Raw genomic sequence first — 13,022 nt, 5'->3', positions numbered from 1 at the left:
AATTCTTGGCACAAGAGTGAGGTGCCATAGGTAGTGTTAAGTTTTTTGTGACTCCCCGACTAATTAGCGAGGTGATGAGATTGAGATGCAAAGGGGATAAGGTGGAGAGGAAAGGGATAGGAGATTATAGAAAATTCAAGAACAATTTTTTTGAAGGTATTGAATAGCCAGTCAGAATTAAGTCTAGTAATGGGTGCGATCATACTTCTCTCCCTTGCCCTTTGCAATTGTTTCCCTTTGGGTTATGCATTATTTTACTTTAGAAATATGGTTTACCACTTATCATGGCTACCACTTCCTACTCCCAAACATGATAAGACATGGTGAAAAGATAAAAATTGCTTTCATTTTATTTTTCGTCTTTAGCCAATAGTGTTAAAAATAGAGATAATCGGCTCATTCAATAGGATTTGATTTGTATCCTCTACCACCATGTGTTTTCCCATCATCTGGGTTTAGGTAAGTGTCTTATTGGTAAAGAGAGCTCTCTAGAAACCCCTATGAAAAGTAAAATCCTTAGAGAAGTTATTGAGGTGGATAAATAGGATTCTGAGGATTCTGATAGGGAAGCTCTGGCGAAAAGAATTTGAAAGCTCGAGGGTACCATATTGAGGCTAGTTTTAGTGAAAGGTGGTCAAAGAGATTGAGTTTTGAAAAGGGCAAGAATTACAAGGAAGAAAGTAAAGAGGAAACCCAAGATAAAAATGAAGAGGACACCTATGATATTGAGGTCAAAGAGACACCTAAAAAAGATGAGAATAGTACCATTGAGAAAGAATTCAAAGCCAATGCTGATAGAAAAGACTCAAATGAGGTCAAGAAGGATTCCTAGCAAGCTTATATTGAGGTTATTTTAGGGCTTGATGTGATAATCTTGTTGAGGAACAAATTAAAACCTTGGAGATTATTTCTACTAATGAGGAAGGAAAGGTTCAAAAGATAAAAAATGACCTAGAAGACCAAATTAAAGCCCTTAATGAAAAAGTGGTGTCTTTGAACAACACATTTGATAATGCACTCACTTGCATTGAAATGGGTGTGGTCATCTCCACTTTAGGCAAGGTCCCAAAAGAGACGATGTGGAAGGCTATCTGTTACTAGACATAGAAAACTTTAAAAAGTTTGAAGGTAGAAGAATAATGTTCAATTAGAAATGAAAAGTGCAAAGGATGTTCAAAATTGGGCTGAAGATCTTAGGTACATAATCAAGTAATGGGAGAATATAACTTCAAGGCCTAGCTTTCTAGGCCTTGGGCTTCCTTTTCTCTTTTTCTTTTAATGTTTTTTTTGTTCTCTTTAGCTTTGGTGTGGGTTATTATGCTCTTGCTTATAATTTTGGGACATAGTTTTAATATTGTTAAGTCTAAACTAAATTATGTTAATCCGTAGTACTCTAAGACTCAATTTTTTTTATGATTATCAACAATATTTTGGCTCATTAGTTAGACTCTAGAATTAGTAGTTATAACTCTATTTTTGATTAAGTTTTGTTTGGTGGTGAATCTCTAACAGTTGGTGTTACTGATGGTCTTTTATGTGGCTTGGTTGCAATGGCCCAATGCATAAATGTTCTCTAGTTCCATAGGTTCAGGATCGTCTTCCCACCTCCTTTAATAAAAAAAAACTATAAATAAAAACCATTTTCTAATTGAATGATTTTTGGAAGATCTTTTAAAGGAATTTGAGAGAAAATGTCTCCCATGTTGAGATACATCTTGCAGGCTTGTAAACTATTATTACATCTTGAGATACTATCAAAGTTGTCAAGATTAAACATAATCTTTAAAGGATTTGATGAAACCAATACAATGGTTGAAGTTTAAAATATGGAAAACATTTGACAAGTCAATGATGAACAATATTTCTTATACTTCTTGTTATTATTATTTATTTAAAAAATAGTTAATTGTTCGTTAAGTTGGTCTAATTGATTTATTTATGAATCTTATTGAAAACACTTAATGTTGGGAAATAAATTTTGTTATTTTTATTTTTGTTGATAATTGGTTGCAAAAATATTTGAAAATCAAAATGAAAAAAATAGTATTTAAAACATAAAAAATAAAATAAGATAATTGCAACGGCTAATAAAGACATACTATTCATAGAAAATGAAGTGAAAACATAAGTCTCCACTACATAGGTGGAACTAACAATAAGTGTGTCAAGGTTTTATTTTCATCTATTAAATAAAATAGAATTTGAAGAGAGTATAAACAAGTGTCATGTATTTGAGTAAAATATGAATTGTAAATGATAAATTTCATTAGAAAATGGAGTAATGTATATTTAATTGTATTTGAGTATATATATATATATATATATAATAAATAATAATAATTAATCACATCACATGATAAACTAGAAGAAGAGGATATAAAAATTCATCTTCATAATGCGACCATAGTGCTCCAGCTCCTCGCAAATTAATAGATGGCATGGGTACTAAATTTTGTCTTCTCACCCCAGCAATCTCTGTCCCAGATCAAGGCGGGGTGCCTGATTAAGAGAAGAAAGCGTAATATAGTTGTATACAGTTAAGTAGGACAAAGCATTATATATTTTTGTATATGTTTCTTAACATGCTCAAATCATTCTTATTATTTTTATTATTAAGATGATGATATTGTTATTGAAAAAAGTCAGAAGTGGTTGCGACTAATCACCCCACCATTAAGATCCATATAAACATAAGCCCAGAGTTTCATGTCAGCATAGAGTACCCATCCACCATTGAAGATAGCTTGAAATTGATTGAGACAACAAAACCCTAAGAAATGGAGCACTCATCGTACAAACTCATGGTCAGCAACGAGAACGAGAAGCGCAAATGGAAAACAATAGTCTTAGATCTGGAGAACACCCTTGTTTATTCAAGCTCCACAGTCATCCCCCAATATGAGTACACAATCTCCGTGAGAGGCCATCAGGAGTACTCAGCCCCAAGTACAATCACATACTACGTACAGAAGAGGTCCGCAGTAGACCTTCTGATGGCAGAACTAGTAAGAAACAACTATGAGATAATAATATTCACCTCAGCCACCAAAGAATACGCAGACGCCATTCTCGACAAGCTACAAATCGACATTATTCACAAAGCCAACATAGACATCCGCCTCTACAGAGACTCCTGCCTCCTCTCTAACAAAGACAACTATGTCAAAGACATCAAAGTCCTTAAAAGAGATCTCAAAAATGTCATAATTGTGGACGATAATCCACCGAGCTATAAACTTCACCCGAAAAATGCCTTCCCCGTCTAACAATTTTTTGGGGACTTGAAAGATCGAGAGTTGTGCCGGGTAAGAGACCTCTCCATCATCGTGGCGCTGTCATGCGATGTGAGAGAGACCATCAAAATATATCTGGCCATAGGTGTGCTGGAATAACGTTAATAATTCTTTTGCATTTAGTTTTCAAGTAGTCAATTTTTTCCTCCATCCTTAATAATTAGGGTTTCATTGTATCTCTCGAATTAATAGACTAACTTATACTTATATCTTGTAATATCTTGAATTAATTTATATGTAATCAAATGTGTATTTTTCTTGTAGGTCATTGTCACAATTTGGAGTATGAGTTTTTACGTGCACATCAACGTGAATTACATGCAATAGCACCGCAAAAGAAAATTATTGTTCTAGAGCTGATGAACACTTTGGTGAAGAGAAGCAAGGAGTTTATGAAGCATGATTTCACTATTCCGGTTCGTATCTCTGGAGAGCTTTGCATGACTTATGTAAAGAAGAGGCCTAGTTTGGACAATCTTTTGGCTGAGCTGGAGCAAAACTATGAGATTGTTCTCTATACTCGTTATACTCGGGAACAGGCAGATCCTATTCTTGATAAACTGGACATTGGTTTTCATCTCAACCATAGACTTTACAAAGACTCTTGCCAAGATTATTGGCTGTGTAAGGATATTGGTGTTCTGAACAAGGATTTAAACATGGAATATTTGAGTGTGAAGAATGTTGTGATTGTGGACTATGATGCTTCTGCTTTCAAACATCATCCTGATAATGGGTTTCTGGTAACTCCATTGGAGGAGGAGGATAGTTTGGATACTGAGCTATGTAAGTTGAAGGGGTTCTGTAAGGGGGCTTATCTCTATTATGATGTCAGAGAAGCCATTGCTAACTTCAAAAGGAATGGCAGGAGGCATATGTCCTATTTTCGTTAGGGTTGAGTTTGAATGTGTGTTTGTCAACTCTAGGTTTTCATTAGGGCCGTGTTTCCCTTTGTTATTAGTTATTACAAGGTTTGCAATTAGCTTATCTATATTGCCATTAGACCATCCATCGCAAAACCTACAAAATAATCTATCTGTTTGTGACTTTAATGAAAGGAGGAAGGAAGCACAAACCTCTGGTTCACTGATTTAAAAATATTTTTATATTAATACATTTTATAAAGCTTTGATATTTCCACATAAACAAATTGAATAATATTAATTCCGAGCTATTTAACAATTAACTTATTGTTTTAAAATTATATATATGTATATTTATTTATTTAAATTTAGCATTTTAATAAATTTAATAGTACTTTAAATTTATAATTAATTGATATTTAATACCAAATAATTGAAATAACACCTTAACGAATTAGAGTATATTTATACAAAGAAAATAAGTAATATCAAAATAATAATTTATATTTATTGAAATTTATAAATATTATTTGAAATTGTTCATTTAAATTTTAGCTTCAAGAGTAAATTAACCATGTTTGATTATTATAATTTGAAATATGTATGTCTAATAGATTTCATTTTAGAAAATTATGACAAACAATTGAATGATATTTGTTTTGATCTAGGTAAAAAGATTTTGATAAATGAAAATGGTCTAGAATTTCTAGTCACTTGGAACCTATTTGCCTTTGAATGTATTTAATAAGTGGTATTGATAAATACCTTAGATATTATTAAAATAGATTAGGTCAAGATTGAAGGCCCATTATGGGACAAGATTATAAGCACACAGTCAAGGATGTCTGGGTGGTATTGCATATTATCATTAATGAGAGAAGATTAGAAGTAAATAGCACTATATTATACAAGAAATAATAGTTATAAATTAATTGTGACATTCTAGGTATCATATCCTTACAATTCAACATAATTTATTCATTTATGTCTCTCTTTACTCTGCTGTAGTTTTTTTACTCTTTTGTTTCTCCCCTTTGCTTACATATTATCTCATATAGCTATTAAAGGAGGATAGGATTCATGAAATTATACCTACTTCCAAAACGTACATATTTCCTGGCCTAGTTAGATGAGAATCTATAAGTATTCATCAATGATGAATACGTGTCTCTTTCAAGGGAAATACTTCTATAATGCCGGATCTATGAGATCTATGGGATGAAGCTTAGTTAGTCTACAAAAGTGGTTCCCACTTTTTATGCATAAAATATAATTGGCACTTAATTATTTGTTTTTATTCTTTACACCTTCAAACAAATTGGAGGCTTCATTCAAGGTTTCCCAAGGATTTTTTTTGAAGATACTTATGTTCATGTTTGAACAAACCCTTGAGTGGATTATTTCATGAATTATGGTAACAAGGGTTACTTTCGCCAAAAAATAAAAAAGACCTAGCTAAGATACATCTAGAGGAGATGAAAAGTTACCTATGATCAAGGGTAATGATAAGAAGTAATTACTACCCATGTATATAAGAAGATGCAATGAAAATATGTCAATTTCTTAATATTAAAAAGGAAAAGGAAGAGGGGAAATGATGAAGAATAAGATTATTGTGTTTATGCTAGGGATAATAAACACATACACACACATAATATTCTTAATATTAAAAAGGGAAAAGAAGAGGGGAAATGATGAAAAATAAGATTATTGTATTTATACTAGGGATAATAAACACAATACACACGAATAAATGCAATGATCTTATTTATTATCCTTCATAAATAAATGCAATAATCCCTAATAAATGTAATAAAAATGTTTAATATCCCTATTAAATGTAATAAAAATGTTTAATATCCCTAATAAATGTAAAACAAATTTTTAATATCCCTAATAAATGCAATGATCTGATTTATTATCCTTGGTAAAGTGTAAAATATTGCACAATTTTTTTAATAAGGTAATTGTTGCCTTTGTAAGATCCTCGAGCTCGGTAAACATTGATGATAGCTATAACTTTTGGATAGAAATAGGCTATCTAACTATCTCCATCATATTTTTATCTAATTTTTTTCTTATCTCTCCATCAACTTTCTATGTGTGTCAATATCCGGTGCATTCACCTTCTCCACAAGTAATGCTAAATGATCTAGCATTGGTGCTTTTTCATCCAAAGTTACATATCTAGCACAATTTGCAAGAGAATATCCTTAACATCTATCACCACTTGTTTTTTATTTAATTCCTTTCATAGTTTATCTTTTTTATGTTTCCTTGTACATAATTCACTATATTCCTTCAAAGCATTAGGATCTAACTTGTAGGGTCATAATAAGGAATTATAATTACCTCATCTAGAGTTACACCATATCTTTATGTCTTATTCTTCTTGACCTTATCCTTATAAGTTTTTGATCTTTTATTAAGAATAATTTTTGTGGAATAGGATCCTTATGCTCCTAATTTGTCTTTGTTGGCACATTCTTCTTTTTGTTCTTTAAATTGTTCTTTGGCTTCTCATGGGATTCTTTCTGAGTGTTATTTTTGGGTGCCACTTGAGGTTTTTCCTTAGTTTTCTTACCTTTTTCTTGCTTCTTTAATCCCTCATGTTGAGGTCTTTGAACATTTGGCCTTTTACTTGTTCCAATAGAAGAAGTATCTTCAATATTTGCATTGGTATATCCTTTATTTTGTATTGTTCCATCATTTCCTTTGGTAGGTCACTTGATCCCTTTATTTTCTCCTTCTTTTATTGCTAACTATTAGTGTTTTCTACATCCATAGGAATGTTAGTGGTTAAATAATTGAAAGAATCATTTACATTTATATTTACAATTAGTGTTGCAATGGGTGTTGCAGGAGCTTGATACTCTTGGACTAGTTTAATAATAGGTGCATAGCCAAGTATATACATAGTGGTTGACTCAGGAAATAGGTGATCATTGGGATTTTTCTTGGTAGTAGACATAACATATTGATCATCACTTACTTCTTCATCTAGATCTTTTACTATTAAGTCTTCAATTAACACATTTTCTTCTATACCTTTTACTAGTGTTGGTATATCATCAATAACATTTTGTATACATCTATTTTCATACATATCTTTTTATTATCCAATTCAAATGTTGATGTCAACTAAATGTTTGACACATGAATTGTCTCATTAGTGCACTTTATGTTTAAAATTGTATTCCACATCTTGATGTCATCTTCATAATTTTCATGAAGTCTTCTAGTTAACTCCTTTAATGCTCTTGGCTTATGCATAAAGTTACCCTAACATTTTTGCATTATCTCATTCATTTCCGATACTAATAGGTCTAGTATTGTGACTACAAGAGTACTCTCTCTCATTGTTCTCTCAATTTTCAAAACATATCTTCATTTTTGTAATAATTTTTTTATAGAAATCTTTAGCAATCATGTTGGAAAATTCAATAGGCACATACTTGGATTGATACATCATATCAATAATATCTTCTTCAAGATTAAGTTTATCAACATCACTTAATGTGTGATACTTAAAATTTTTAAGTATGTACAGGTTTTAGTTTGAGATTGTACAGGTTTGGTAATTTGTACAACTCCTTTCTTGACATATGGGGTGGAAAGGGTAGTAGCTCTAGTCCTCAAACAAGTAGCTTTAAGACTCTAAGGTGTGGCAATTTGTTTACTTTTTTCCTTTCTTAGCTTTTGGTTGTTCAATCTAAACTTATTCTTCTTCTTCTTTAGCTTCGTCACCCCTTTCTCCATCATTTCTCTTGGTTGCAACTTTAACCAACTATCCTATATCCTCTTCTCCGCTGAAATTACCTTTAAGTGTATCGATCATTTAATTTGATTTTCTAATGAACTTGGGTCCAAAAATTCCATCTTAATTCTTATTTCATTTTAAAGTTAAAATGAGGGTTCACCTTAAACCCATGTGGTTATATGTTTTTGAAACCTTGTCTCACAATGTTAAGAAAAACAAGAGGAAATAATTTTTTGAAGTGCAAAGTCCAACCTTTACCCTCCCGAGTGACATCCTGACTTCTAAGGCCAAAGATTTCAATTCCACTTAAATGAAAGGAGGAAGGAAGAAAAAAATCCTCTCTAGTTTACTAATTGAAAAGCATTTTTATATTAATATATTTTATATAGCTTTTATGTTTTTCATATTTAAACAAATTGAACAATAATAATTTAGAGCTATTTTTTATTTAATAATTAAGATATAATTCTAAAATAAAATATATATATGTATATATACATAAATTTATTATGAAATTTATTATATAAATAATACATTTATTCTTAAATTTAGTACTTTAATATCTATATGGTTGGTTATACTATTTTAAATTAAATTATATGTGAAGTTTATTAACATTATAAGTTGTAAAAAAAAAATTCTAAATGTAAATGACTCAAAAATATAAAATAAATAAAATTTTATTTAGACACTGTAGTAACAAATCTTTTTTCTTCACATTAAAAATTATTAAAAGAAAGTACTAGTAAAATACTAAAACAAAGTATACAAAAATAGACTTGAATTTAAATGTTTATATTATAGATGTATTTTAGGAATATTTTAAAATAATTAAAATATGATAATCAAAATATAAATAAGTAAAAATAATAATGATTTGAATAAATTTAAATTTATAACTATATTTTTGTGTTATTATTGAATTAAAATTTAATTTTATTTGTAAATTAATATTATTTTCTTATATATTATTATTCTAATTTAAAATATATACGATTAATAGATTTAATTCAAAAAAATTATGAAAAATAATTGGTTTTTTATTTTTTCATTTAAATCAAATTTTATTTTGTACATGAAAATGGTCTAAAAACTTATAGTCACTTAAAACCTTTTTTTTTTAATATATAGAATAAGTAATCTTGATAGTTAAATTCACAAATTATGAAAATAGATAGATTGATGTGTGGAGAATCTTACAAATTATCAATGATGAGAGAATATTAAAAGTATATAGAAAAGCATTATTAGTCAAAAAAATATTATAACTTGTTTTTTCAAAATTATTGGATGTGTTATTTTTAAGATGGTGTCACTTTGTTTTTTATTATGCTAGGTACAATATCCTCATGGTTTAAGGTAATTTATTCACTTTTTTCTCTTGTTAATATTCCATGGTTTTTTTTTCTTTATTCTCCCTATACAACATAGTATCTCATATAGTCATTAAAGAAGGATAAGGAGCACATGATATTATACCTAGTTTTAATAGATACTTATTTTATAACCTAGTTAGATAACAAGAGTTGCACCACAAGTTGGAGTCCCTACCTTGAATAGGAGCAAGGTGTTATCATTTGGCTAGCATTGCACAGAGTAGTAATTGACATTAAGGGATTTGTTTCCATGATTACAAAAAGGCAAGAAATGTGATGAATTAGGACAAGAAAACCTATCCAAAAAGGACACATATGGGGTTTTGTTTTAGCTCAATTTGGTGCTATAATAAATAGAGGTGCATCAGTGTATCATATTTTCTAAGAATCTATTAAATAGGGTGTGCATGGTATGTACCATTTAGTATGATGAGAGACTATATTCCATTGATGCTTCAATCTTACTTTCTAAATTTACTATTAGTGTGTTGTAACATTATTTCATAACTGTACACCATTTATTTGTTACCATCAAATGTAAATTGTAGCTAAGAAAATATAATGCATGGTAGCGGTAACTTCCTTGCCTAATCCGTTAAATCATTAGTTCCTTCATTTTTGTTTCCTAAACATATAGTTTTGGTAGTGCCTTTTCACTTTATAACCTTGTTTTCTACTCCCACACTTTAAAAAAATAACGCAGGTAAAATCCCATTGAAAGGGAAGGATTGATGTGGTTGTTCAAATAATTAAAAATAATTTATAAAGCTAGTTGTTATTTGATGCAGATTCTCATTAAACAAAGTCATCATGCACCTAGCATGGTAGAGCACTCACTTAGCATATACATTTTCTTTTATTATGTGTCTAAGAATGACCCAATCACCTCTTTGGTCTAAGGAGCATGAATCACCAAACATCATGAGAGGAAATCACCATAAGACATTCTCACTACAAATTCACAAAAGCTACAAGAGTTTTGTTCTATAACAAATATCAATAGAAAAATAAATATGACTATTTAGATTTTTGAGAAAAGAAATTCATTGATCATAACAAATTTAGGAATTCATAGGAAAAGGCATTTAATTGAAAATATTGCTAGAAATTTAGAAAAAATTATGTTTTTATTTGGTTAAAGGTAAATCTCAAATTTAATTTTCTTCATAGTAATAATAAATCATATAATATTAAATAAGCTTTAATCAGAAGTAATCTAAATAGTGAAATTTACAGATATGTTTGTAAAAAAATCGTTTTTCAAATATAGTGTCATTTGACATAGATTTTTTTATTTCTTCTTATTTATTTAAAATTGAGATTTACCTTTAACCAAATATAAAATGATATTATTTGGTTACATGCATTAGAGAAATGAAAAACCAAATGAAAAGATTGGTACACAAGAAAATGAGTGCCATCATTTTTAAATTACACAACTTCCTAGTGTTTTGTTTTTTTTTATCAGTAAATGGCTGAAGACTTGTATTATATTGAATAAAATAAATTTAATTTATAGAATTCTCTATTCAAGTAGGCACTGGTAGAAAGAACGGAGCAAGAAACCCTCCAGCCTTGCCTAGGACCGAAGTCCTATATTATATAGTTTAAAAGGGGCATACCCCAGTTTATATGAAGCTTTATATAGGTAAATACAAAATTTGATGAAGCAAGTAATAACATATAGGAATCCTTTGAAAAGGGAGAAAAAACTAGAGAGGGACAAGTTTTCAAACATAATTTAGCAAGGATCCTGCCATGAAGAATTAATCCATCTGCCTTCTGCATGACAAAATACAAATATCGTCCAATATGGGATTAGTACCCATTCAATGTGATCATAAAAATGGGATTAAAGAGACAAATCAACATACTGAGAGATTCTTCATACAATAAGAATCCTAAATTGTACCAATAGAGTTAATTAGAAGATTTTATAATATGCTTTATGTGAATCTTTATCTAGAATCTCATGCTGTTACCTAATCATTTTACACTTTATTCTTAGAGTGGATTAGATATTTAGGGTTCTTATCTAGTTCAAATGAAAAGATTCATCAAAATTATATCAACTAAATTTACTAATTTTAAATGTTCATTGATTCTTCTTATTCTTATCATATACTTATGAGTTTAAGAGGAGAATAATTAAACAACCTCTCCCCAATTACCAAAGAGATTGCAAACCTAAGAACATCATCTACTAGGTTAAGGATCTTATTTCACCTCCCCTGTTTGACAATCCCTCTGCCATTGTCCCCACTTCCAAAGTGTGAAAGAGGGAAATAGCAGACTCCATGCTTATAGAGAAACACTATGCTTTTATAAGAAAGAAGAGTCATAAAAATATTTAGTATTCCAAGATTTAAATAAAAGATGGCAACTCACAGTTGTTAAGCGTTGATTGATTCCTACTCATATGTGTGTGGAATTATTGAGATACTAAAAGAGACTATACTTAATGTTTCATGATTGTTTCTCAGATGTCTAATAAATCTAAGTAGATTTTCTTGCTACGAATGTCTGTCTAATAAAGGTTCATCATATTTCTACTAAATTGTCCTTTTCTCTAATCTTTGTATTCTACTTAACTTAATTCTATTCTGCTAAATATATAAAGTGTTCTCCCTCCATCCCATGTTGAGAATGTACCTTCCACCTTTGGTGTGTTCTTGAGATGGCAATTCCTAACTTCTGTGATTGCTGCCTCAATTTTATTGAAAAAAGTTATCTTACTAAGTTCTAAATTTTGAAATATTTGTCTATTTCTTTCCTTCCATATTTCCCACATAATGATTGCAGGTGTAATATTCAATAATTTCTCATAGAAACTTATCCTATTCTTAATTGGCTAACCCTTAAGAAATCCCTCAATATCCTGAGGTAAAGGGGAAGTCCAATTGAAATTATTCTTAATCGAATACCAATAGTCTTGTGCGAAGGGGCACTTAAGAAAAATATGCTACATATCTTTAGATTCATTTTTGCATAGACTGCATCTGTATGGTCCTTCAAATCCCATTTTAGAGAATCTATCAGCTGTAAGAATCTGATTTTGAATTGCTACCCAAAGAAAGATACCAGCCTTAGGTAGGCATGTTGAGTCCCAAAATAGATCCAAGGGAATAGCAATATTATCCCATCTTTGTGACTTAATTATAAGATCATATCCTAGCTTAACTTTGTATATTCCATCATCAGATGCTCCCTATATGAGTTTATCTGCTCGATTATTGTGAGTCACACATCCACCCTTAAGGATATTTTCAAGGATAGTTTTATCTATACTTGGAATATTAATATTATCCAAAGATTTCTATACCCAAGTCTCAATCTCATCAATCCTGATAAGTGTTTTGGCATTAGAAACCTTAGGTCCCCAAATATTAGTAATGACATTGATGTTATTTCTAGATATTCTAGAATTAATAATGAGGGGTTGACCATCCCATGAATCATCCCATAATAATGCCTCATCACCTCTACCTAAATCTCAAGTGAGATATTTGCTAACTAGATCATAAAATTCCAATTTTCTAAACCTCTTGGTGGATTTCTAATTCTAAACAGAGAGAGAGGATCTAATGGATTAAGATATTTATAATAAAGTATTTTTTCCATTTTTTTATCTTTTTCCCTATATAACCATCGTACTAGCTTTGCTCCTAATGCCTCATTCTGCTAACTGAGATTTTTTATGCCCAATCCTCCTTTATTCTTAGGCCTACAT

General features: G+C 30.1%; 2 protein-coding genes across 2 annotated transcripts; both read left to right on the top strand.

Moving 5' to 3' along the window:
• Positions 1–2,777: 2,777 nt before the first annotated feature.
• Positions 2,778–3,266, top strand: LOC149563264 (uncharacterized). The gene has a single exon (XM_089828108.1). It carries the CDS (start codon positions 2,778–2,780, stop codon positions 3,264–3,266), a length of 489 nt encoding a protein of 162 aa, XP_089684234.1.
• A 71-nt stretch (positions 3,267–3,337) lies between these two features.
• Positions 3,338–4,186, top strand: LOC149563263 (uncharacterized). Its single transcript, XM_089828107.1, has 2 exons — positions 3,338–3,344; positions 3,558–4,186. The coding sequence occupies exons 1-2, from the start codon at positions 3,338–3,340 to the stop codon at positions 4,184–4,186; spliced, it is 636 nt and encodes a 211-aa protein (XP_089684233.1).
• The last annotated feature ends 8,836 nt before the right edge of the window (positions 4,187–13,022 follow it).

This window comes from Cupressus sempervirens, chromosome 4, assembly GCF_028749045.1.
Source record: "Cupressus sempervirens isolate cs-2001-9-10 chromosome 4, ASM2874904v1, whole genome shotgun sequence".
Taxonomy (NCBI): domain Eukaryota; kingdom Viridiplantae; phylum Streptophyta; class Pinopsida; order Cupressales; family Cupressaceae; genus Cupressus; species Cupressus sempervirens.
This window is presented reverse-complemented; position numbering and strand designations above follow the sequence as displayed.